Source organism: Notechis scutatus, chromosome 3, assembly GCF_049901735.1.
Source record: "Notechis scutatus isolate UNSWTSFEM ecotype Mainland chromosome 3, rNotScu1.2, whole genome shotgun sequence".
Lineage (NCBI taxonomy): Eukaryota > Metazoa > Chordata > Lepidosauria > Squamata > Elapidae > Notechis > Notechis scutatus.
The window spans coordinates 5379953-5407752 of record NC_142011.1 but is presented as its reverse complement, the minus strand read 5'-3'; the positions used below and the strand labels follow the sequence as shown (position 1 = coordinate 5407752).

Sequence of the window (27800 nt, the reverse complement as noted above, 5' to 3'; positions counted from 1 at the left end):
GGGTGCATCAACGTAGACACACGACGGCTGTAATGGTGAGAAAGATACCCTGAATTTTGAAGAAGCCTTAAAGAAGTAAGAAAGGGCCTGTACTTCTACGGAAGGGAAGACATTTTTAAGAAAGACTGACTGCTAAAATAGGAAAAAGCGATGTTTAAGACAGCCACTTGATTTCAGGCTGGCTGAATTTAGCCAGCCAAGGGCCAGCTAAGTAAGCTACTAATCCCTAGAATACAGATTGGATGATAACTTTTTCTACCTAAAGAGCATTTCTATGGATGCTTTCTACCATTTCTAAATCCCACACACCTTCCTGTAAAATTTGGCCCACAGAAACACAGGCTCCTGTGATGGTTAGATCTGGCTTTCTAAACCCAACAGCCACTCTACCGGTTCGGACCGGTTCAGGCAGACCCCCTTCTTCCGATGTTTAGCTTGCTCCAAACTGGTTTGCTGCAACGGAAGGTTGCACGAGGAAGTGCACGATCACCGAACCGGTTGTTATGCCAGGGGAATCCCACCCCTGCCAGCAGCAACCTTGAAAGGGGTGTGTGTGTGTGTGTGTCTTAAATATCCCTGTCCGATATATCATGTATTTAGGTCCCCTGATGTAGGTCATTTTGAAAAAGGGAAGCAGGAGAAATATTTATTCAGCTATGTGTTTCCAGCTTTGAGGGCTAAGCAGCAGCAGCAACCAGAAACCAAAGCAACGAACACACACACACAAAAAGGCTATTTTGTCACAGATCTCCATACTTTCAACTAAATATCACCCTGCTCAAAGATATTAGGAGAGTTGGGGTGGGTGGGGAGAAACCTTATTAACATTTTGTCCCAGAATTCTGGTACTTAACAGTAGCAGCAACTGAAAATTATTTGCTGGGGAATTTTTTCCCCCCAGTATTTTGAGTGAAAGAGGAATTCCAGATGAATTGCGCAGATCCAATGAACAGGGAAAGCTGAGCTGGCAGGGGGAAAAAAAGGAAGGGGGGAAATGTAATAATAATAAAAATAAAAAAGAGAATTTAATAGTCCTATAATGAAGTAGTTGCAGCAGCTCCTGTCCTCCTTGAATCTCCTGGGGCTTCCAGACAAGTTTCAAAGCTTGCTTCACGATACCAGAGAATGTGGTGTCTTTTGTCAGTCGCTTCTTAAGTTTGCATGTATTTCGGGGAGAGTCCAGGTCCCTGTAAAAAATCCTGCAAGAAAAGAGAAAGAAAAACAAAAGTGCTTGTGAAATGTCTATTATCAGAGCCCTCATATTAATTTATTTAATTTCTAAAAAAATATATATATATATATATATTTGTATGTTCCAGCATAACTCTGGAATGCCTTGAGCAATTTTCACCAAACTTGGTACACAGATTACTTAGTCTCTGGAAACAAATACTGTGGGAGTAAGATACCCCTAACACCTCTTGGGGTATATGTTAAGATACAGCCCGTTGTTCAAATGGCTTCTACCGTACTGCCTTAAAATGACTTCTACTGTACAGTACTGTGGAGTTGCCATGGTAACGGCTTCACAGTACTCCACAAGGGGGTCTTCTCTGGTAAGGGGGAAAATCCAGCATTACAAATTACGTTTTCTCCGAGTCGCTGAAATCAGGGGCTTTTCCTGTGTAATACAGGATTAGGATAAATAAATAAATACCTGGGCAACGCTGGGTTATTGGCTACTTTAATATAATTATGCTGAAGATCGGTTAACAATTGATTACGAAGGCACTGTGCAGTGAAGGGTCTGAACTTGGTTGATTTTTAAGTGCCACTGGAGAAGCAAACTTTGTTTTCTGAAATTCCTTGAAGTGGGGTCCTTGGGGCTCTCTGAGCTGGGTTTGTTTTCTTGCAGATGTTTCATCACCCAACTAGGTAACATCAGCAGTGCTAGAGGGGAGCAGGGTTTGCAGCAAGGAGGGGGAAGAAGAGGAGGACTGTGGGGTCCTTGGCACTCCAAGGAGATTTTGTCTGAAGTAGGGTTTCCTGCCTAAGCAGGGGGTTGGACTAGAAGACCTCCAAGGTCCCTTCCAACTCTATTCTGTTCTACTTCTTTTCTGGCAGACGTTTCATGACCCAAGTAGGTAACACCATCAGAGCTACAAGGCAGTGGGCTTTGCGCTGGTGATGTTACCAAGTTCCATCACGAAAGCCTGCAAGGAAAGAACCAAATCTCGGGGAGCACCAAGGAACCCCCCAACATTGTTCCTCCACTACAAAGCCCTCATATTCGAGGACTTACCTGTACTTGAAGAGCCAGGCCAGGAAGATAAACACACATCAAAGTCAGTGACATCATCAATAATTCACAAAGCTTGCCTCCTCATTTACCTGGGTCACAAGGGAAAACGAGATTGGCCTGGCTTTTAGCTCCCAGCACCCAAACTCAGCCACCAAGTTTCTTGGGACAAATCCTGCTCCTCCACTGTCCCCCAGTGGAAAAGCCCAATTAGCCTTCAGAAGAAAACAATGGCTAAAAGGATGCAATAATTAGAAATGGCTTTTACTCGTGCTCTAGTTTCCTTGCTGGGTTTGACAAAAGGGTGTTTCTGAAATCCGAGCTATGGCGGGTCAAAATTGGCCCCTTAGGAGGGGTGAATTCCGCTGAGGCTGCTGTTCATTGGCATCACGTCACGCAAAGCGGGGCCAGCTATTTTATAGAATCAGCTAAAGCAGATAAAATAATAACAATAACAACAACAATAATAATAATTATTATTATTAAAAAGACTGGAAGGCAAAGAAGACTATTCTGCTAGACAGTTCTGGAGGATCTGATCTGGCAAAATCCTCCCAATGTGCAGGACCATAAATACACGGCCTCTCCATTTATTACTGCCTGAGTCAAATATTTAACACAACAGAATAACCGAGTTGGAAGGGACCTTGGAGATCTTCTAGTCCAACCCCCTTCCTGTAGTTTAAGATTGGTTCTTCTATGCTAATTCTTTCTTTGATAGTCTCATTTTTCCAGCATTTTATCTCCAGCAGTTTTCCTCAACCATCTCATTTCCGTGGTGACGGAAACATTTTTGTTTTGTCGTTAAGTGTCCATGTTTGGCACTTGTACAGAACAGAATGGAATAACAGAGTTGGAAGGGACCTTGGAGGTCTTCTAGTCCAACCCCCTGCTCAGGCAGGAAACCCTATACCATTTTAGGCAAATGGTTGTCCAGTCTCTTAAAAACTTCCAGCGTTGGAGCATTCACAACTTCTGGTGGCAAGTTGTTCCACTGGTTAATTGTCCTCACTATTAGAAAGTTTCTCCTTCATTCCAGGTTGCTTCTCTCCTTGATTAGTTTCCACCCATTGTTTCTTATCCTGCCTTCAGGGGCTTTGGAGAATAACTTGATCCCCTTCTTCTTTGTGGCAGCCCCTTAGACCAGGAGTCTTCAAACTTGACAGCTTTAAGACTTGTGGACTTCAACTCCCAGAATTCCTCCTCCAGTTAGCTCAGGAATTCTGGGAGTTGAAGTCCACAAGTCTTAAACCTGCCAAGTTTGAAGACCCCTGCCTTAGACATTGGAAGACTACTATTATGTCACCTCTAATCCTTCTTTTCATTAAACTAGACACACACAGACATTTAAAGACTTGTGATGGAGAGGCAGCGTAGGCTAAAGATTAACAGGGTTGGAAGAACCTTGCTAGACTGTTCTGGAAGATCTGATCTGGCAAAATCCTTCCAACGTGCAGGACTACATATATATGGCACATCCAATTTTTATTGCCCAAGTCAAATAATTAACACAACAGAATAACAAGAGTTGGAAAAACCCTTGGAGGTCTTCTAGCCCACTCCCCTGCTCAAACAACTGTCTGTCTCAGTAACTTGGGAGCTCAAATGCAGTTGTACGTCGAGGATTACTTCAATTTATGACTGAGGATTAGAGAGGGTGAACTTGAATGTAGCCAGACGCACCGATCTGGCTACAAGTCAGTTCTGTTTTACAGATTAACAGAGTTGGAAGGGACCTTGTAGATCATCTAGTCCAATCCCCGCCCAAGTAGGAGACCCCTACACCAGTCTCTTCTTGAAAGCCTCCAGGGATGAAGCTCCCACAACTTCCGAAGGCAACTTCTGTTCCATGGATTGATTGTTCTGTCAGAAAATTCCTCCTTAGTTCTAGATTGCTTCTCTCAATCAGTTTCCATCCATTGTTCCTTGTCTGGCCTTCAGGTGCTTTGGAAAATAGCTTGACCCCTTTCCTCCTCTCTGGGGCAGCCCCTCAAATATTGGAAGATGCTCTCCTGTCTCCCCTGGTCCTTCTCTTCCCTTGACTAGCCAGGCCCAGTTCCTGCAACCGTTCGTCGTATGTTTTAGTCTCCAGTCTCCTCATCATCCTGGTTGCTCTTCTCTGCACTTTTTTTTTTTCAAGAGATGCTGACACAGTAAGAAACCAGCTTCCCATAAGTTCAAAAGAAAGAAAATGCCGTAGTTGACCGACCAGATACTAAGTCTGTGTAAACAAGGAAAAGCCCAATTCTTGCACAGAAGCATGCAAGGGGTCAGCCAGTGTGTATCTCCCTCCCCTCCTTTTCTGTTATGTAAGGAGCAGCCCTCTTTTGGGAGAAGGCCCATTCCTCACTCAGCTCTGGTCCAAGGGGGGGATAGGGACAGACGGCTAGGCTTCCCCTCCCCCGAGGGAAAAAAAAAAAAAAAGAACAGCCAAAGGGGCAGCTCTGTCCCAGCCTTTTGTGTTCACTGGACTCACGTGTTAAGCATCCTGAATTTTGAAAGATTTTTTTTTTCTTCCCCCAGAGGGCAAAGCCTGGTTATACAACCCTGCATCGTGGTGCGTTATGGGCACAGGAACGATTGCAACTGGCATACCCAGACGGATTTGAAAAGTTGGGTGGGGAGGATAGGCTCCGCAAGAAAAAAAGAAAGAAAGAGGAAAATAAACAGAGATGGAAGGCAACATCAGCGCTCCAAAGCTGACCCCAGAGGAAGGAAAGCATTCCTCTGGAGCTTTGATGCCCTCATAAACAAGTCTGGCAAAAGGAGAGCCAGCGGCTTACATAATCCATAATCATCTCCGTGCCTGAGAAGCTGATGTCTACAAAAAGGATCAAAGAGATCTGGACAGGTACTCTTTAAAAAAACAACAGTTCAGTCATGTCCCGGGGAATGCAAAACTTCACATCTTCTTCCTGGAATTAATCTAAAGCATGTGGGCATTTTTAAAAACAAACGATGGTTCGAAGTATCGCTTGTGTTTGGATTACGGAGAGGTCAGGCAAGGCTTCTTCTGTCACGTGGCAAATATATTTTATTTTTACTGTATTTATTTGTACCCTGCCTTTTATTGTTTTTACAAATGGCTCAAGGTGGCAAACCTACCCAACACACCTTTCCTCACTTTATAAGGCCTTGGTAAAGAACCCACTTGGTATATTGCAACCCAGTTTTGGTCGTCACGATATAAAACGAGATGCTGAGACTCTGGAAAGACGGCAGAAAAGAGCAACAAAGAAGACTTGGGCTAAAATAGGAAGAATAGTTTTTAATCTAGTTTGATGAAAAGAAGGACTAGGGGTGACATGATAGCATCTTCCAATATTTGAGGGGCTGCCCCAAAGAAGAGGGAGTCAAGCTATTCTCCAAAGCACCTGAGGGCAAGTCAAGAAGCCATGGGTGGAAACTACACAAGGAGAGAAGCAACTTAGAACTAAGGAGGAATTTCCTGACTCTTAGAACAATTAATCAGTGGGACGACTTGCCTCCAGAAGTTGTGAATGCTCCAACACTGGAAGTTTTCAAGAAGAGATTGGACAACCATTAGTCTCAAATGGTATAGGGCCTCCTGCCTGAGTAGGGGGTTAGACTAGAAGACCTCCAAGGTCCCTTCCAACTCTTGTTATCTGTTATCCTCCTAGCTTCCCCACAAGAACATCTTAACTGTGGCAAGAAAGGTTATAAAATGGGGCAAAACTCACTTAACTGTTTTGCTTAGCAATGGTAATCTGGGGCTCAATTGTGGTCGTAAGTCAAGGAGTACCTCCACTTCGTGAATATTCATTATTTGGATATCGAGCTTGGTCAATAGGGTTTATTATTTTAAATGATTGACGCAACAGCAGGTATCCGTGTTAAATTAATTACCAACAGCTGAAAACAACAAGATCAATAATGGCGCTGCACTTCCTCCAAGCTTCATTTTGGAGCAACTATTTGGCTAAGGGGCTTCGGATGCTGACATTTTAATCCAAACCGCGTTCTCAACTGATGTATAATCAATGCACCAACATGCTTCCTGGGGGTGCGTTTTTGAGGGCAAAATGAGCAGGAAAAAAAAAGATAGAGAATTTATTTCGTGCCATTTTTCTAAGGAGGGCCGGATGGGATGTTCTTTCTAACGCCGAATGGGAGAGGTCGTATGTCCCAGGTGACCACCGGCAATAAAGCTGCCCAGAAATCTTACGCAGAGACCGGGTACCAATCAGACAATTCAACCGTTCCATTGAAGCCATGGCAGAAAATCCAATAGGCTTCCAATTCAAGGAAATTATAAGAACTTCCTCTCGGTGGGCGGACGTTCATTAACCCTCTGCCTCTTAAAATACCCATATTTGCATTGCATAACATTAACTAATTTATTTTTTATCCTGTCTTTTTTTTCTTTTCTTTTACTCCTTCCTCTAATTTTCTCCACAACTACCATTCTGTGAGATGGGTTGGGCTGAGAGAATGACTGGCCCAAAGTCACCCAGTCACTTTCATTTCTAAGGCGGGACTAGGACTCACCGTCTCCTAGCGATTGGCCCAAAGTCACCCAGTCACTTTCATTTCTAAGGCGGGACTAGGACTCACCGTCTCCTAGCGATTGGCCCAAAGTCACCCAGTCACTTTCATCTCCTGGCCCAAATCACCCAGTCCTTTCATTAAGGCGGCTAGGACTCACCGTCTCTAGCGGATTGGCCAAAGTCACCCAGTCACTTTCATCAAGGCGGGACTAGGACTCACCGTCTCCTAGCGATTGGCCCAAAGTCACCCAGTCACTTTCATGCTTAAGGCGGGACTAGGACTCACCGTCTCCTAGTGATTGGCCCAAAGTCACCCAGTCACTTTCATTCCTAAGGCGGGACTAGGACTCACCGTCTCCTAGTGATTGGCCCAAAGTCACCCAGTCACTTTCATTCCTAAGGCGGGACTAGGACTCACCGTCTCCTAGTGATTGGCCCAAAGTCACCCAGTCACTTTCATGCTTAAGGCGGGACTAGGACTCACCGTCTCCTAGTGATTGGCCCAAAGTCACCCAGTAAGCGGACTGGACTCACAGTCTCTAGGATTTCAGTCTTTCCTAAGGCGGACTAGGACTCACCGTCTCCTAGTGATTGGCCCAAAGTCACCCAGTCACTTTCATGCTTAAGGCGGGACTAGGACTCACCGTCTCCTAGTGATTGGCCCAAAGTCACCCAGTCACTTTCATGCTTAAGGCGGGACTAGGACTCACCGTCTCCTAGTGATTGGCCCAAAGTCACCCAGTCACTTTCATGCTTAAGGCGGGACTAGGACTCACCGTCTCCTAGTGATTGGCCCAAAGTCACCCAGTCACTTTCATGCTTAAAGCGGGACTAGAATTCAGTCTCCTGGTTTCTAAGCCAGCGCTTTCACCACTACACTCAACTGGTTCTATTTTCAAATTTCTGCCAAGCAAACTGATGCTTTTTCTGAATTCAGGCACTTTGCTCTAGTACAGGGGTGGACAGCTTAGGGGATAATATAATAACCCCTCCTTGTCTATGGAAATTCTCTGTCATCCAGGTCGTGGTTGTCCCAAAGGTGCTTTTTTTTGTTTTTGTTTTTCAACAAGCAACTGGACTTTCTGGTTTTGCTTTCAAGCGTTTGGTGGGGAATGGAAGGATTTATACTCCTTGCAGACCTCCAAGTGGCCTCAACAACCCACTAAAAGGATGCAACTGACCAGCTGTCTGCAAGGAATAGAAATCCTTCCCTTCCCCACCGTCCAGTCAGAGCTGAAGAAGCTTCTTGGATGAGAAGCAAAACGTCTTCAAAGAAAAACCAGAAAGTCCAGTTGCCTCTTGAAAAAAATAAAAAAGCACTTTTGGTACCCCTCGTCCTTGTTTTAATGAATATGATCCTTCAGACTGCTCTGTAGAAAAGCATCTAGTTTCATACTCTTTTCTTGATATCTGGAGTCAACAAGCAAAATGCACTTTTTAAAGCCACCCCCCCCCACCCCCCGATTCTTCCAAACCTTGGAGCAGGGAAAAAATATATGGGACGAACTCTCAAACTGTTGTTCCTAACACCCAATTTGCAAGCGCAGACGCCCCTCCAAAGCTGAAAAATTCCCGTTAGCCACACAGGCTCCATTCGGCGAGCAGAACACAAGGGTTTGCCTGCCAGCAGCCAGGCAATTATTTAAAATTGCAGGCTGTGGTTAGAAGTTCTCCGGCTGGCTTCTGCGCTGATCCACAAATACAAAGAAGATGGCAGGGTGGTGAAGAGAGCGAGAGCGAGTGCAGCAGCTCCAGGGAGTATCTGTTGTGCCACTTCAGAACCTGCAAAAAGCCCAAACTATTGTTCGTGACACGGTGATGTTTAGAAAGCATCTTGCTATGTCTGGAATGTCTCCAGAGAGACGGGCCTCTGCGTGTCTGCCTGTTGTTTGCTGGCCTTGCTTGGAGCCAAAGGAAAAAACAAACCGAATATGACTTGTGAGGTCAATCACAGCTGGCCCTCACGCTCTTCTCAACCTGGACTACAACTCCCAGAATCCTCCCTGGCCAGCGTCCTAATTTTGCTAAGGTTGCGCAACACCGGTCTGAAGAAACTACACCCAATCCTCGTTCTGTAACCACTCGTTTAGTGGCCCAAATTGCAATGGCGCTGCAAAAAGCGACATTCACTTAATAACCATGGCCAAAAAGGTAAACTTTACCCTGACTGATTTAACAACCGCCTTGCTTAACGACGAATGTTCTGGTCTAAGTCAAGGAGTGTCTCCTCTCCACAGGCAGCTTAAGAGCAAAGCCACTCTGCATTTAAAAAGGGAGGAGAAGTTCCAGAAAGTTCTTTACCTGGACTGAGACTGTAAATTCATAGTGGTAGCAGGAAAGGCCTAACTTGCCTTCCAAACAATAAATAGGTCAGACTTTTTGTGGTCAATATCTTCTTTTACGGCAGGGGTGTCCAACCTTGAACTCCCCAGTTAGTTGAGGGCTGCCTCTATCCCCATATAAATACCCCCGGTGGCGCAGTGGTTAAAGTGCAGTATTTACAGACTGACTGCCCAATGCCAACAGTTCGATCCTGACCAGCTCAAGATTGACTTAGCCTTCCATCCTTCCGAGGTTGATAAAATAAAGGATCCAAATTGTTAGGGGCAAGATACAAATAGTGCTCTACCTTGTAAACAGCCCACAGTGCTCTGAAGCAGTGTCCCTCAACCCTTGGAGGTGCCAGGGACTGGTTCCACGGAAAGGGGGTTTTCCGTGGACCAATGGGGGCGGGCCTGGCTTCGTGCGTGGGCACAGATGGGCTTTTTTGCTTGTTTGCCTGACCTGGTTTCTGGCATGCCAGTCCACAGCCCAGAAGTTTGGTGGGGGTGCTACTGTTAAAAGTGCTATGGGGGGGAGGAATATATAACCCTAAATGCTATTGCTACCTCCTTTCCTGCAGCCCCTAACCTGTTGCTACCAGCAAGAGGATAAATAGCCCCCCCGAGCCCTTGCATTCATGGCAGGATCATTTTGATAGGCAGAGAATCAGAAGAAAGACCCCGCCCCCACTTACCCTGTTTTCAGAGCCCACCAACACTTTGACCTGAGTTTTAAGCAGCACAAGTAACCTGGTCCATCCTGGATTCAAGCTCAAAGGCATCCGGTCGATCTTGCGGGTTAGCAGCCAGCATGTCTTTCAGGAGCTGTTTGATTCCTTCAGACATGGAAGTCCTGCGTTTTTGAGGAATGTGCAACTCCATCTTTGGGTTTTCTAGCAGCGCTTCCCCGACAGGGACGATCTCGCTCCCCTGCTTGACGTAAGTCCCCAAGAGTTCCTTCTTGGTCTCGGCATCGATGAAGGTTATCCGCTCGATCATGGCCCAGATGATGATGCCCAGCGCAAAGATGTCCGCCTTGGCCGTATAGTGTCCTTCCCACACTTCGGGAGCCATGTAGAAATCTGAGCCGCAAGCCGAGGACAACCAGTACTTGTTCACATTCACATTTTTGTCGTCGTCATCGTCGCCGCCGCCGCCTTTGCCTCGGGCGGTCAATCCCGCGCACACTTTGCTCAGCCCAAAGTCTGCGACTTTGAGAACCGGAGCTCCCGACTGCTCGCTGATCAGGATATTGTCCGGCTTCAGGTCTCTGTGCACGATGTGGTTTTTGTGCAGGAATGCAATGGCGCTGGTCAGCTGGAGCATGAAGCTCTTGTTGGTGGCCGGGTCGGGCCTGCGGGAAAGAATGTACTGGTTCAGGTCTCCCCCTTCGCAGTACTCCATGACGAACCACAGGTAACAAGGCTCTTTGGCGTAACCCAGGATCCTCTCACCTGGTCGAGGGAGAAAAGAGCAGGAGGAATAATGACTGCATTGGACTTAGAATGAATTGGAACGGACTGAAACAGTTCATTTAGCATTCACACAGGTTAAGACCCCAGAACATTGGTAGTCTTCAACTTGTGACCACAACTGAGCCCAGGATTTACGTTGCTGAGTGAATTTTGCTCCATTTTACGACACTTCTTGCCAGTTATTGGCACCTGCACCTAACAACTAGATTACTAACTTAACAACTGCAGTGAATCAATACAGTTGTTAAGTTAGTAATATGGTTGTTAAGCGAATTGGACTTCCCCATTGACTTGGCTTGTCAGAAGTTTGCAAATGGTGATCGTATGACCCCCGGGACACTGTGATCATAAATACATACCAGTTGCTAAGTGTCTGAATTTTGATCACCTGACTCTGGGGATGCTGTAACGGTCATAACTCTGGGAAAACTGTCACGAATCCATTTTTCCAGGGCCATTGTAACTTTGAACGGTCGCTGAATGAAGTGTTGTAAGTTGAGGACTACCGTCTCATGGTTTTCAACCATGGCAACTTGAAGATGTGCGGACTTCAACTCCCAGAATTCAATTCTGTCTGTCTGGGGAATTGAATTCTGGGAGTTGAAGTCCACACGTCTTCAAGACTGAGACTGCTTCCGAATCTTAGCAACTCATATGTGATGCTCAGAGCTGGATACAGGATTCCAGAGAGCACTGGACCAAAGGAGAAGAATAAAATAAAGCAATTACTCCCTGGGAACCTTCTAAAATAAACCCCATTTCTGGTTTTTGCAGCCACAACATGCTGCTGAGTGTACACGAGGTTTTAGAAAACCTGTTTGCGCCTCCCTTTTACTAGCACTGAGAAATCATTACACAGGTTTAAGGGCAGAACTGACTTTTTTCCCTTCCTCAAACTTTGATGCAACTTTGCCATTATTATGAGCTTGGTCGACTTACAAGATAATATCAGTAATTTTTCAAGCAGAATGAGCCACAGGTAACTAAATGCTGCTGACACAAAGAACTACAGGTGGTCTTTGACTTACAACAGTTCCTTTAGTGACCATTCAAAGTTACAACGGCCCAGAAAAAAAGTGAGTTCCAATTGTGGGCTCCCTTGTGGTCGTAAGTCGAGGACTACCTGTTACCCAGGGTTTTGCTTTTACTTGTTTTTGCCATAAAGGAGTGTGAGAAATGCTGGTTATTTGCACAAACATGTCTGTCACCATGACTATTGCTATGGGAATTGGAAGGTCCTGTCAAAATTTGGCTGGGCTTCCTCCTCAAGAAAGAAAACAGGCTGGAAAAGAAAAATATAATCACAATGGGTGTGAACTACAACCCTGAAGGATCAAAGGGCTCAATCTCACATCAAGCAGCAGCTTCTTCTCATCCTACTTCCCTTCCTGTAATCTCTGCTGGTAAACAAACATGGGGAGGAGGGAAGGCAGGGCCGAAGATCTACCGGGGCTGCGTTCAAAACAAAGCCAGAAGTTGCAAGCGATGTTAATTCATTAAATCGACTCCAAGAGGTTTTACAGAGTCAGCCAAGTCTTGCCTTGAGTTACACCCAAGTGAGCCCAAAATTTATGACACATAGGTGACACATTTGTGAGGTTTGCCCCATTTTATGCTCTTTCTGGCCACAGTTGTTAAGTGAATCGCTGCCATTAAGTGAGTCACACGGTTGTTAAGTGAATCTGGCTTCCCCCATTGACTCTGCTTGTCAGAAGCTCGCAAAGGGGGATCGTGTGAAACTGGGACATTGCCTACCGTCATAAATATGAGTCAGTTGCCCAGCATCTGAATTTTGATCTCGTGACCACGGGGATGCTGCAACGGTCGTAAGTGTGGAAGACGGTCGTAAATCACTTTTTTAGTCCTGTTATAAACTTTGAACAAGTCACTAAATGAACTGTTGTAAGTCAAGGACTACCCGTACTCAGGAAAAAATTCCCACAAGGAACCGTCTCTTCCAAAGACCACCAGTAGTCCTCGACTTACAACAATTCATTTAGTGACCAATGTTGTTAACAGCGTTGAAAAAAGTGACTTACTAGCGTTTTTCACACTTACGACCGTTGCAGCATTGCCACATGATCAAAATTCAGATGCTTGGCTGTCGTATTTATGACAGTTGGGAGCATCCCAGGATCATACAATCATCTTTGGCAACTTTCTGATAAGCAGAGTTCTATGGGGAGGCCGGGTTCACTTAGCAACTGTGATACTGACTTAACAACTGCAGTGATTCACTTAACAACTATGGCAAGAAAGGTCGTAGAATGGGGCAAAACTCACTGAACAACTTTCTCATTTAGCAACATAAATGTTGGGCTCCATTGTGGTCGTAAGTTGAGGACTACCTGTGTTAGCCCTGGCTGTGTATATAGAGAGAGGAAAACCCCACCCCCTTCTAGCACTGATGAGGGTACCTGGTCTGGTAATGAAATGTCTGCAAGAAAACAACCCAGCTCAGAGAATACCAAGGACCCCGGAGTCTTCCCCCTCCTCTCCGCAAACCCCACTTAAACTCACTCAACAATTGTTTTGCTTAGCAACACAAATTTGGGGGCTCCATTGTGGTTGTAAGTCGAGGACTGCTTGCCGTTCACCCCAGCCTGACTTTTCAAAGAAAGAAGTAGCTATGCCAACGTTTATCCCAGCTTCAGCAAAACCCGTCAAAGACAAATCTAGGCCAGATGGCACTTTGGCACGTATATATATACATATATACATACATATATAACTCAAGACTGCAGGTGATTTATGAGAGACAGGAGTTAGGAGGCAGATGTTTTATTGCTCTTAGCCACTTAACTGTTTTTTTTTTCTATAATTCAATACCAACAAGTTGTGCAGGTTTGAACCTGTATGGCATAAGGAGAGTTTGGGCAAATTTGACAGATGTTTAACTGGCACTACCATATGGGCTCTGCTGTATGGGAAATAACCAGAAGAGAACAATGCTCGTTTCTAACCAACTAAATCTTAAGCCAGGTTGCCTTGACTTATAAATCATTCGTTTGAAGTTTCAATGGCACTGAAAAAGCGATTTATGACCATTTCTCAGACTTATGACCGTTGCAGCATCCCCACAGTCAAATGCTTGGCAACTGGTTCATACTTATGACCGCTGCTTTTCCCCAGGGTCATGTGGTCACTTTTTGGGACTTTCTGACAAGCAAAGTGCACAGGGAAGACAGATTCACTCAATGACCGGGTTACCAACTGATCAACGGCAGTGATTCACTTAACAATTGTGGCAAGAAAGGTTGTAAAACGGGGCAAAATTAACTTAACAAACGTCTCACTTAACAACTGAAACGTGGGGCTCAATTCTGGTCGTTAAGTTGAGGACTACCTGTACCTGTATAGGTAAGCAAAGTCATAACCATAAGCAGAAGACATTTAAGAAAAGGTTTAAACAGTTTTTTGCTTTCAAACTTGGAGTCCTTGAAATGTGGTATATCCCCCAGAATCTGTACCTAGCAGGGAAAAATTGATATACACTGTGAAAATTCTGGCAGTTGTAGCCTAACACAACTAGATGGAGGGCAGATTTATACACGAGTATATCCATCCAATATAAACAGACTCCCAAAAAAGTTGTTTTTATGAAACAAGGTTCCAATGGGTATACGGTACCATATACCCACACTGGGACCTTGTTATGTAAAAATAACCTTTTTGGAATCCAACGGGAATCCTTCCAAATAAATGTGCTTAGGAAATCAGATTCCATTTAGGTCACAGGCTTCTGTTTAATCCCCAGCTTGTTATCACCTTAGAAATGTTTTGACGCTTGCTTTGTCTGTCTCGTTTGCTGGTCACTGGATCGAATAAGACCTGACTTATTCAATTTGCCTATTGTTAGCAGGTGGATTAAGGGATGAAGCTCTTTATTTTTGTTTGCTAAGTGGAGGTGAAGCATTTACACTTGTCACGGTGGTGGTGATGAGAAGTCAGAGGAGGAAAGTTCTTTTTATGCCTCATTTTTCTTGCGTTTTTCCTCTTCTGCTTTATATAATCTCTCAACGGCTCCTATTCCCACGCTTGTTTCAAAGAAATGTTTTTAAAAACTGACAAAATCCCTCGGTTGGTTTGACAACAAAGGGATGAGCGTCCCCTTCTCTAGATCATCTGGACTGTGTAGTATTAATTCCATTCAGTGGCTGCTTATTCTGTGTTGACCTGCCGTGTTAGGCCCAAGAGATTACAGCCAGCAATTAGCCACATGACAGATGATATAACTAGAAGCACAAAGACTAATGATGCCCGACAAATGAATGAGGCACAATGCTGCTTGGTGCCCATCTGCCCACTCTGTGCGCTCTGGCACGTCCCCTGCCTGAACCACATCTGCAGCAGGCTGGCTGACACGTGAAAAGGGCCTGGCTTATTTCAGAAGAAGCCACTTCTACTCAAAAAAACACACATGCGTGACCGATGACGTGCGCGATGCCCGGCCCACGCCTGGTTATGCCGTGACCGGGCACGCTGCTTGGCCATGTGGTTTCTACTTCACTTTCCCCGCTGCCGTTCTGTTCTCAATTAAGCAGCAAGGTTCACTTGAGTCTACAGGATGCCTCGTTAAAAACCGGATTGATACTAAATATAGAGAAATAAAATACCGGCAGCCGCTGAAGAAGTGGCCGACTGGAAGCCCGAGCCAGCATTGGGCTTTCCTCGTCATTTTGGCAAATTTGAATTTAAAAAGGAGCACCCAAGTTTCAGACAAAACCGCAGAGGCTTCCAATAATGAAAAGGGGGACCTTGATCTAAACAGGTAGTCCTTAACTTACGACCCACAATTCGGCCCAAAATTTCTCTTGCCAAGCTAGGCGGTTGTTAAATGAGCTTGGCTGCCTATTTCTGGCCATGGTTGTTAAGCGAATCGCTGCAGTTGTTAAAGTCGGTAAGGTGGCTGTAAAGTGAGTGTGGCTTCCCCCCATGGCTTTTGTCAGACTGCAAAAGAGACCCCGGGACACTGCAACCCGTCGTAAATGCGAGTCGGTTGCTAAGCACCTGAAATTTGGTCAGGTGACCTTGTGGGTGCTGCAATAGTCTGACATATGAAAAAGTCACCTTTTTTAAAAGTGCCATTGTACCTTTGAATGGTCACTAAACAGACTGCTGCAAGTCAAGGACTGCCAGTACTGGAAAGGAGAAGCAGCATCTTCACCAATGGCTCCTTAACCATTTGCCCCACACCTAGTATAACGGCTAAAAACATCCTGAAGATCACAGGTTGAAGAACATCAAATCCACGTGCCTTTCAGGCAACTTTGCATTAAGAACAGCAGCTCCTATAGCAATACTATAGAGTCTATTTGAATTCAGCTTTTCCCCCCCCTCTCTCTGTTAAATATTCATCTTCCAATGGTGAACATAGTAGAAGTATAGACGACTGTCTCTTGTGAAAGAACTGTAGAGGACAGCATCTATCTCTACACAAAGGGTTTTGCCAGAAGATCTAGATACAATAATTTCGTCAATCATGGATTATTCTTACATAGATAACTTTTGTCATTTTCTTCCTGTGGGGCACTGGCACACATTAAAAATGATATTCTGTTGCCTGCTCTCAAGTGTCCACATACATAACATATATATAGATATGCTATATATACGTACCCTATATACGTATATGCTTACACCCTAACGTATAAATACATATAAATATTAATCACTGTCTATCTACATGGGCTTGCTTTACTGCAGGAGTCTCCCAACTTGGCAACTTTAAGACTCGTGGACTTCAACTCCCAGAATTCCTCAGCCAGTTATGCAAGGGAAGTCCAGAAGTCTTAAAGTTGCCAAGTTCAGAGACCCTTCCTGCTTTACTAGTTAAGGGACCCTTCTGTGTAAGCAGCACTACCTGGTGTGTGTAAGCAGTTCTCCCGGCTCGAAAAAGCTCAAACACAAGAGTAGAGGATTCACCGTGATTGCACCAACTTCCAAGGCTTGAATGTATGAATTCCCAGCATTTTTAGGGTGGCTTAGAAAAGGCTCTTGTGTCAATATCAGCGCTCTCATATCCCAAAGAGGATAAGACAAAACAATGGTACCAATTAAAGGAGAATATTTGTAAGGGTTGAAAAAAGGGGTCCTTGATGCTCTTTGTGCTTGGTTGGTTTTTTGTTTTTGTTTTTTTTGCAGACATTTCATTATCCAAACAAGGTAACTTCATCACCGCCACAACTGGATTCACTCAGAATAATGCTTATGTAGCACTGATGATGTTACCTAGTTTGGTAATGAAAAGTCTGCAAGAACACAGCCAAGCTCAGAGAGCACAAAGGACCCCACACAAAACAATGGATTTAAAGTTACAGAAAGGCTGGTTCCAAATGAGTGTTGGGATTAGGGACACAAAGCATTTTAAAGAGCATGATTCCACATGCCTCCAATTGTGTCTACTGCTTTTAATGTGCTATTTTGCGCTAGAAACAATACTGTGGTAATCAAGGACGAGACGCTTTGGAGAAATCACACAATATCTTTTGTGTACCCTTAGAAAAGTTAAAAATGGGACAAATTAACAGAGGTGGCAAGCCCCTCTTCAGTGAATGTCTTCAGGCAGATGCTAGGTTTTTATTTGAAATGATGGTTTAGATCCTGGATAGATGTTGAGACTCTGGAAAGAGTACAGAGAAAAGCAACCAGGATGATTAGGGGACTGGAGACTAAGGCATATGAAGAACGGTTGCAGGAACTGGGCATGGCTAGTCTAGTGAAGAGAAGGACCAGGGGAGACAGGAGACCATCTTCCAATATTTGAGGGGCTGCCCCAGAGAAGAGGAAGGGGTCAAGCTATTTTCCAAGGCACCTGAAGGCCAGACAAGGAACAATGGATGGAAACTGAACAAGGGGAGAGATTCAACCTGGAAATAAGGAGAAACTTTCTGACAGTGAGAATAATCAATCAATGGAACAGAAGTTACCCTCGGAAGTTATGGGAGTGTCATCACTTGAGAGTTTCGAGATTGGACTCCCATCTGTCAGAAATGGTATAGGGTCTCTCACTTGGGCAGGGGGTTGGACTAGATGACCTACAAGGTCCCTTCCAATTCTGATTATCTGTTATCTGACAGAACAGAGGATTGTCCTTCATAAGTCCAACGTTCTACCTCAGAAAGTTGTTACCACCACCATAGACTACTCTTCCCCAACAGAGAACTTTTGTGTCCTAAAACTGGCATCAAAATCAGGAAACTTAGGTATTAAACAGGATTCATCAAATTTCTAAGCTACCTGCTCTAAAACAACTCTGGGGACCTTTAGTTATTGTATCTAAAAACTAGAAAATTTGATTGCGAAAAGGGTTAAGGTACATTATAATGCTCCTGCTGGGAAAAAGTGGAAGGAAAGCGAAGAGGGTGACCAGCAACAAGGTGGATGGTCTTGGTTAAAATGGTGATTGGTACGTCTTCAGAAGACCTAAAAGACCAAGTTAGGGAACAAGCAGTCATAGAGAAAGTCTACGTGGACACTAGAAGTCAAAAATGACTTGATGACATAATCGATAAATTATGAGGTCCTTGGCACTTTCTGAGCTTGGTTGTGTTCTTGCAGAAGTTTCATTGCCGAACTAGGTAACACCATCAATGTTACATAAACATTATACTGAGCAAATCAATGGTGGGACTTGACAGTTTTCTATTTCTTTATCCAGAATAGCATAATTAACAGAAATGGATAGTGGGCAGCCTGAGGTGCTTTTGGCTTGCAGGACTAGCTCAGGATCCAAAGACTTATTCTTCAGCTATGACCTAAGGGTATTATCTTAGCTTCTCATTCAATTTTGAAAATTTGAGGGCCACTAAATTCCGAGCCAACAAGAACCAATATTTCATATACTAAAGAGGCTACTGTAAAGAGGCCTTATGTCTTACTGTTTTCTCAACCTTGGCAGCTTGAAGGTATGTGGACTTCAACTCCCAGAATCCCCCAGTCAGCTCAGCTGACCTAAAAACTGGAAGATTTTGAATTCCAGTTCAGCTTCGGTCCCTCTTTCTCAGTCCAACCCCCTCGCAGGAGGGGAAAAGTAAGAAACAGCAATACAGTATTAGTATATTCACTGCAGGAGGGTATAGTACGATCTCTTCAGTTACCAGTGGTTAAGGACTCACCCCTCCTTCTAAGCGGCAACACCCCCCTTGTATACCCATCACTTTCCTGCAGAGTAGGGGGGACTTCTACATGTGCTAGCTGTCTCGTTCCCACCCTCCCCGTCTCTTTATTCCTCCACTTTAGTTAGGTTTGTGCCCATGGCATCCTAAGAGAGAGAGAGAGAGCGCAAGTCTAGTGGGCAAGGCACCAGACTACACACGGATCATGAGTTCTAGTCCTAACACTGAGCCAGTCCTTCTCTCCCTTTCTCTCTCAGCCCAACCCACCTCACAGGGCTGTTGTTGTGGGGGAAAACAATTCACAGCAGGATGACCATACCACTATACCTCTCTCTTCAGTTAGCAATGCTTAAGGACTTACCCGATTCTTCCAAGCCCCTCCGCATCCATCCCATTTTTTGCATAGCTGGGGCACTTCTAGATCTGTTTACCCCTCTAACTTAGCTAGGCTGCTGGGGTTTGGGCTCTTCCCTTATTACTAGCACTGATATTACCTAACTGGGTCATAAACTGTCTCTGCAAGAGAGCCACCAAGCTCAGAGTGCAAAGGATCCCAAAGTCCTCCTCCTTCCCCCCCATAAATCCCACTCCGTTCGAGCACTGATGATATTACCTAGCCGGGTCCTGAAATGTATGCAAGAGAACCATCCAGCTCAGAGACCACCAAGGACCCTAAAGTGGTCTCCTCCTTCCCCACACATTTTGTTCTAGCACTGATGGTGTTGCCTGGTTGGGTCATGAAACAAGAAAATCACCAAGCTCAGAGAGCCCCAAGGACCCCACAGTCCTCTTTCTTCTCCCCCTCCCCTCCACAACCCTCCCTCCCTTCTACCATTGATGAAGTTACCTAGTTGGGTCCCAAAAGCGTCAAGAAAAGTTCAGAGAGCCCCAAGGACCCCAAAGTCCTGCTTCTTCCTCTCCTTCTCCCCGCAAACCCCTCTCTCCCTCCTAGCACGTTCCCTAGCTGGGCCCTGAGATGTCTGCAAGATCCCTACCCAGCTCAGAGACCACCAAGGACCCCTCTAGTTCAACCCCAAGAGTGCCACGGACATTCGCCCCCCACCTTCCTCCTTTTAATCACCCTGCCCTCAGCAGCATGATCATGTTACCAAGCTGGGCCCTGAGATGTCCGCAAGAATACCACCCAGTTCAGAGAGCACCAAGGACCCCACAATCCTCCTCCTCCTCCTCTCTTACTCTTTTCTAGCACTGATTATGTTCCCTAGCTGGATCCTGAGATGCCTGCAAGAGCCCCACTCAGCTCAAGAGACCACAAAGACCCCAAGGTTGTCATCCTCCTCCCCAACCCCACCATGGTGTTCCCTAGCTGGGACCCGAGGCATCTGCAAGAGCCTCGCCCCCAGCTCAGAGACCACCAAGGATCCCAAAGTTGTCTTCCTCCACACCACACTCTCTTCTAACACCGATGGTGTTCCTGAGTTGGCTCACGAAACGTCTGTAAGGAAACAAGCAACCTCAGGAAAGACTGAGAACCCCACAATCCCCCGCCCTCCCTCCTCCTCCACAAATCCCACTCCCTTCTACCACTGATAACGTTCCCTAGCTGGGTCCTGAGCGTCTGCAAGAACCCCGCCCCCAGCTCAGAGACCACCAAGGACCCCAAAGTTGTCCTCCTCCCCCTTCCCTTCCAGCACTGATAACGTTCCCTAGCTGGGTCCTGAGATGCCTGCAAGAACCCCCCAGCTCAGAGACCACCAAGGACCCCAAAGTTGTCCTCCTCCAACCCACACACTCCACTCTCCCTTCTAGCACTGATAACATTCCCTAGCTGGGTCTTGAGACACCAAAGTTGTTCTCCTCTCCCCCCCTCCTTCCCTTCCAGCACTGATGAGGTTCCCTAGCTGAGTCCAGAGACGTCCACAAGAAAACCACCATGTTCAGAGAGCACCAAGGACCCCAAAGTTGTTGTTCTCCCCCAAAAACCCTTTCAGCACTGATAACGTTCCCTAGCTGGATCCTGAGACATCTGCAAAACCCACCCATCCACCTCAGAGACCACCAAGGACCCCAGGATTATCCCCCCACACCCCACTCTCCCTTCTAGTACTGATAACGTTCCCTAGCTGGGTCCTGAGACGCCAAAGTTGTCCTTCCCTACACACATTCACTTTCCCTTCTAGCACTGATGATGTTGCCTAGCTAGGTCCCGAGACATCTGAAAGACGCCCCACAAGCTCAGAGACCACCAAGGACCCAGGATTATCTTCCTCCTCCCCACACACCCCACTCTCCCTTCTAGTACTGATAACGTTCCCAAGCTGGGTCCTGAGATGGTCCTCCCCCCCTACACACCACACTTTCCCTTCTAGCACTGATGATGTTGCCTAGCCAGGTCCCGAGAGATCTGAAAGACGCCTCCACAAGCTCAGAGACCACCAAGGACCCAGGATTATCTTCCTCCCCCCCCCCACACACCCCACTCTCCCTTCTAGTACTGATAACGTTCCCAAGCTGGGTCCTGAGACGCCAAAGTTGTCCTTCCCTACACACATTCACTTTCCCTTCTAGCACTGATGATGTTGCCTAGCCAGGTCCCGAGAGATCGCCTCCACAAGCTCAACCCAGGATTATCTTCCTCCCCCCCACACCCCACTCTCCCTTCTAGTACTGATAACGTTCCCAAGCTGGGTCCTGAGACGCCAAAGTTGTCCTTCCCTACACACATTCACTTTCCCTTCTAGCACTGATGATGTTGCCTAGCCAGGTCCCGAGACATCTGAAAGAGCGCCCCACAAGCTCAGAGACCACCAAGGACCCAGGATTATCTTCCTCCCCCCACACCCCACTCTCCCTTCTAGTACTAGCTGGGTCCTGAGGCGCCAAAGTTGTCCTTCCCTACACACATTCACTTTCCTTCTAGCACTGATGATGTTGCCTAGCCAGGTCCGAGACATCCAAGCTCAGAGACCACCAAGGACCCAGGATTATCTTCCTCCCCCCACACACCCCACTCTCCCTTCTAGTACTGATAACGTTCCCAAGCTGGGTCCTGAGCGCCAAAGTTGTCCTCCCCTACACACCACACTTTCCCTTCTAGCACTGATGACGTTGCCTAGCCGGGTCCGAGAGATCTGAAAGACGCCCCCACAAGCTCAGAGACCACCAAGGACCCAGGATTATCTTCCTCCCCCCCACACCCACTCTCCTTCTAGTACTGATAACGTTCCCAAGCTGGGTCCTGAGGCGCCAAAGTTGTCCTCCCCCTACACACCACACTTTCCCTTCTAGCACTGATGATGTTGCCTAGCCAGGTCGAGAGATCTGAAGACGCCTCCACAAGCTCAGAGACCACCAAGGACCCAGGATTATCTTCCTCCCCCACACACCCCACTCTCCCTTCTAGTACTGATAACGTTCCCAAGCTGGGTCCCCCAAAGTTGTCCTCCCCCTACACACCACACTTTCCCTTCTAGCACTGATGATGTTGCCTAGCCAGGTCCCGAGAGATCTGAAAGACCCCCCATCCACCTCAGAGACCACCAAGGAGCCCAAAGTTGTCTTCCTCCCCCACCCCACTCTCCCTTCTCACTGATAACTGATAACTTCCCTAGCCGGGTCCTGAGGCCAAAGTTGTCCTCTCCCCCTACACACATTCACTTCCCTTCTAGCACTGATGACGTTGCCTAGCCGGGTCCCGAGAGATCTGAAGACACCCCCAAGCTCAGAGACCACCAAGGACCCCAGGATTATCTTCCTCCTCCCCCCACACCCCACTCTCCCTTCTAGTACTGATAACGTTCCCTAGCCGGGTCCTGAGACGCCAAAGTTGTCCTTCTCCCCCTACACACATTCACTCTCCCTTCTAGCACTGATGACGTTCCCTAGCCGGGTCCTGAGACGTCGAGGTCCGCAAGACTCCCCCTCCTCCCCCAGTTCGACCCCTCCTCTCCACAAACACCCACCACCACCCCCTGCCCTCAGCAGCCCGCCCCAACAGCGCAGCACCCCCTCACCCCCCGCGTCGTGCGAACGCCCCCGACACGTGTCCTCCCCCGAGAAGACCCTCCAGACGACCCCCAGCCCCCCGGTTCCTTCCTTACCCTTGAGGGAAGTCTCGACCAGGCGGAGGTAGAGCGCGCTCTGCTTGTTGCCGTGGCTCATGCGCTGCCCGAGCCCGTCGCGTTGCAGGACGCACTCCTCGAAGCGCACCACGTTGGGGTGGTGGCGGCGGAGGCTGGTCAGGGCCCAGAACTCGGCCAGGGCCAGCTCCACGTTCTCCGGAGCGTCGCACCGCAGCCGCTTGACGGCCAGGCGGGCGCCGCTGCGGCCCGACACCGCCTCGTAGACCACGCCGTAGGCCCCGCGGCCGATTTCCGACACCAGGCGGTAGCGAGGAGGGAAGCCAAGGCGGCTTTGACCGGCGGAGAGGCCTGGCTCGGAAGGCCGACCGACCGGCCTTCCATGGCGGCTGAGGCGGCCCTCAGAAACGGCGGTGGCGGCGGGAGCCGCTCGCGCTCGGAGCGCCTGAGGCGCCGCTCCGGCAACCTTTCTGTCCCTCGGCGGACGCCGTCGCCGCCCGTTTCCATAACAACGCCGCGGCGGGGCCTAGCAGCAGTTGCCGCAGCCGCCGCCGCCTTCTTGGCCGTCGTGCTCGGAGTCGTCGCGGGCGGGGAGCGCCCCTCTTCATCCCGCCCGCCCCGCCGGACCAGGGCTCGACGAATGCTCACGTTCGCTGCTTTTCCGGCTCGCTTCCTCGCCCCTCGCCTGCCTGCCCGGCTGGCTGGCTGGGCTGCGGGCGGCCGGCCGGAGGACGGTAGTTTTCCCCGAGCGGCTGAGGGGAGAAGGGAGCGAAAGTGAAGGAAGGGTCGGAGGGTAGAAAAAGCGCGCCTTGTCTACCCCTTTAAAATGCGCCCAGCCAATCGCGGCGCTGCCCACCCACCGAGGAAGGAGGGAACGGGTTGAACTATTTTTCCGAAAGGAAAGGGAGGAAAAAAAAAAGAAATCATGAAATCCTCCATCCCGCTAATCTAAGGAGTCTCGCCTCTTCCGAAGTGTGCTCGATATCTCTTCTTTTTCTTTCTAAAAACAACCACACTGAAATGTCTCCGTACGGCGAACCCGATATTTGCAGTTGTCGTTAACCACAGCCTCCCCCCCTTTCTTTACAATGGTCTGCTCCCTTCTTTTCGCGGCAAATATTTCATTCATAGCTTCTGGGAGGCGGGACGGTCCATTCCGTCTCAGGGAGAGGGGAGAGTAACGAGAGCGAATTCGGGTCGCTCTTGCCTCTTTTTTTTTACTTTAGGAAAGTCCTTAATCTTCCTCCGCAGTAGGTCAATCTCCCTCCAGGAGATCCAGACGTGGGGGCAACGGTTGGATTAATGGAAACCTCCCCTTCTATTATTTGGGGTTTGTGTACTGACCCGTTCCCCCCCCTCCGCCCGCGCCTACTTTGGCGATCCCACCGCCAAGCTCTCGCATGAATGGAGGTTAGAGATGCTTGGCGTCTTTTGAAAGGATAGAGACGCGGAGCTGCTGTTGACGGCCTCGGGGCGAAAGCGGAGAGGGGGCCGGTTGCATAAGCGCCTTATGTAAGAGTTCTCGTCTGTTCCCGGAGAAGGGAAAGGTGGTGGGGGGGGGGCCCGGACAGGCACCTGCTAAGCCGCACGAAGAGCCTGGCTGGCTGGATGGAGGAGAGGAGATCCGCCTGGCCGGGTCCAAAAGGCGCATCAACTTTTTTTTTTTTCACCCCAAAGAAAATAGCAGACTTGGAAGGGACCTTGGAGGTCGCCTAGTCCAGCCCCCTGCTGAAGCAGGAGACCCAAAATCATTTCACGTAAATGGCTGCCCAATTTCTTCTTCAAAGCCTCCAGTGTTTGAGCAGCGCCCCACAACTTCTAGTGGCAAGCAGTTCTGCTGGTTAATCGTCCTCCCTGTCAGGAAATGTATCTATTAGTTCTAGGTTGGTTCTCCCCTTGCTTCTTGTCCTGGAAAAGTCACTTGACAAGCCTATAGGATGCCATGAGTTCTCCACTCCTAGAGCATGCAAAACATTTGCTAGACCTATACTTGAATACAACTCATCAATCTGGAACCCATATCATGTATCTGATATTAACACAATTGAAAAAGTCCAGAAATATTTCGCAAGAAGAGTTCTCCACTCCTCTATTCATTGCAGAATACCTTGAAATTCTAGACCTAGACAACCTAGAACTACGCCGCCTTTGGTCCGATCTAAGTATAGTATATAAAATCAAACATTGCAATGTCCTACCTGTCAATGAATACTTCAGCTTCAACCACAACAACACAAGAGCAAACAATAGATACAAACTCAAGGTTAATCGCACCAAACTTGATTGCAGAAAATACAACTTCAGCAACCGAGGGGTCAATGTCTGGAATACTCTACCTGAGTCTGTGGTTTCTTCCCCAAACCCCCAAAACTTTAACCTTAGACTGTCTCCTATTGACCTCACCCCTTTCCTAAGAGGTCTGTAGGGGGCGTGTATAAGCGCACCAAAGTGCCTACCGTCCCTGTCCTATTTATTTTATTTTTCTTATATGTACTCATTTCTTGTATTCATAACTATGTTTATCCTTATACCTATTATCTTGTAAGCGATTGACAAATCCAATAAATAAATGTAAATAAAAGGCTATAGGATGCAATAAGGCAAACCAAGTATTGGGACCACTCATTCCTATAACATAAGGCAGTACCGTTAAAAGCATGTAGAGATTCTCCGTCATTCAGGTCATGGTTGTCCCAAAGGTGCTATTTTCAACAAGCAACTGGACTTTTCTGGTTTCTTCTTTGAAGACCTTTCGCTTCTCATCCAAGAAGCTTTCTTCAGCTCTGACTGGATGGTGGGGGAATGGAAGGATTTACACTCCTTGCAGACAGCTGGTCATTTGCATCCTTTTGGAGGGTCATTGAGGCCACTTGGAGGTTTGTCTTGATCCTCAGGGTCATCTGAGTGGTGCTCCTGGTTCCTGTGGTCTGCAATTCTTTTCCTCTGGAAAGCCGTCCCTGAAGAAGCTTCTTGGATGAGAAGTGAAACGTCTTCAAATGAAAAAAAAACAAAGAATGTCCAGTTGCCTCTTGGAAAAAAAGAACCTTTGGGACAACCAGGACCTGGAGGACTGCGAATCTCTATATGTTTTTTGCGATACAATTTGGGATGAACACCCTTTGGAACGAAGCCCTACTCAGGTGACCCTGAGGACGCAGATAAACCTCCAAGTGGCCTCAACGACTCTGTAAAAGGATGCAAATGACCAGCTGCCTGCAAGGAGTAGAAATCCATCCCTTCCCCACCATCATCCAGTCAGAGCTGAAGAAGCTTCTTGGATGAGAAGCAAAATGTCTTCAAAAAAAAAAAAAAAAAAACCAAGACCAGTTGCCTCCTGAAAAAGCATCTTTTTTCCCTCCCCCCCAACGATCAGCTGTTCCAACGATCAGCTGTTCCAACGACCAGCTTGCTGTCTTAACTGCTTCATCCAGGGGGCTTCCCTGAGGCCCAAAAGGGCAAAAAAGAAAAACCAACAACACCCGAGCGCGGGGGGTGGGTGGGTGGGTGCTGCAAAAATAAATAAATAAAGAAGCCACGCCCACCCAGCCACATGGCCATGCCCACCCAGCCACGCCCACAGAAAGAATATTTGCATCCCACCCCTGATGAATACCCTTTGAATGGGAGCAGGGATGGATTTCCAGAGGGAAAAAAATTGCAGACTACAGGAACCAGGAGCAATACTCGGGTAGCCCCGAGGACGCAGATAAATCTCCAGGGGGCCTCAACGACTCTCTAAAAAGGATGCAAATGACCAGCTGTCTGCAGGGAGTAGAAATCCTTCCGTTCCCCACCATTCAGTCAGAGCTGAAGAAGCTTCTTGGATGAGAAGCAAAAACGCCTTCAAAGAAAAAAAAATCTAGTTGCCTCCTGAAAAAATGCATCTTTAGGATAAGGCAGTACCGATCGGTGCAAAGAAGCATCTCGTACAAAGCATATATCCCTTCCCACACCTATGTTACCAGTGGCAAACATGGACATTTTAGGACAAAACATGACCAAAAAAACTTAGCCACCATGGAAAGAACTGCTGGGATTCAACTGAACAACTGTGGCAAGAAACATGGGGCAAAACTCACTTAGCAACTGTCTCACTTAGCAACCGAAAACATTGGGCTCTATTGTGGTTGTAACTCGAGGGCTACCTGCACAGGTAAATCCTCCCCAGGCAACCATTCGTTTAGCGACCATTCGAAGTTAAAACGGCACTGAAAAAAAAGGGATCTATGATTGGTCCTCCGCAGGGATGGGCTTAAAAATTTTAGCAACCGGTTTTCTGCCCAGTGACTGGGTGGGTGTGGCTATGGTGGGCGTGGCCTGGTCAGCCTCCTGGTCCGAGAAAATTCATGACCTGGAATAGAGCACGGTAACAAGGTCAGCCCATGAATAGGCATAGCAACTAAGTCGGTCCAAGGAGGACAGTTTGGAAACTGAAACTGGAAGGAGCCTAGGCGTGGCACTATATTAAGCTTTGCCGCTCTGCAGCTATGTTGAGCTCTGAGTCCGTCTATTGAAGATGAAACTGCTTCTCTCCTCTTGCTTGCCTGCTGAACTAAAGTTCTCTATGCTATTCTCTATGCCAGTGATCCCCAACCTTTTTGACGCCGTGGCCCGGTACCGGCATCAACTGGGCGCCGCCATCTTTTTGACGAAAAAGTGCTTCCGGTGACTTCACGGAAGCACTTTTTCATCAAAAAGATGGCGCGCAGCTCGGTGAGCTTTTTCGGTAGAAATGGCTTTCTACCGGAAAAGCTCACGGAAGCGCTGGCGCCGCCATCTTTTTGATGAAACGTGCTTCCGGTGAGCTTTCTACCTGGAAAAGCTCACCGGAAGCACTTTTTACCAAAAAGATGGCGGCGCAGCAACCAGCGCCCGGTAAGACTTGTTCCGCGGACCGGTACCGGTCCGTGGACCGGCGGTTGGGGACCCCTGCTCTATGCTATCGAAGTGACTTGCAACATGCTTCTGTCTTGAGTTTGCTCCATGGAGGAGAAATCTACAACGGGTTTGTAAAATCTACTTAGGATGTTTATCAAGATGTTAAATGAAGCACCAGACCTGTTTCTGGCCTTCCGGAGCCTCCGAGCGGCTCATTTTTTG

At 47.4% G+C, this 27800-nt stretch overlaps 2 protein-coding genes across 2 annotated transcripts in view; both read right to left on the bottom strand.

Annotated features, from left to right (window-relative positions):
• Positions 1-27800, bottom strand: part of FNDC11 (fibronectin type III domain containing 11) — a 248220-nt gene that overhangs the window by 39760 nt on the left and 180660 nt on the right. The gene's annotated exons all lie outside the window — the stretch shown is intronic.
• STK35 (serine/threonine kinase 35) lies at positions 797-24015 on the bottom strand. Its single transcript, XM_087962369.1, is given in 4 exon segments — positions 797-1199; positions 9764-10522; positions 22722-23021; positions 23024-24015. Coding segments are annotated over 3 exon segments (1206 nt in total). The 5' UTR covers positions 23208-24015; the 3' UTR covers positions 797-1199; positions 9764-9800.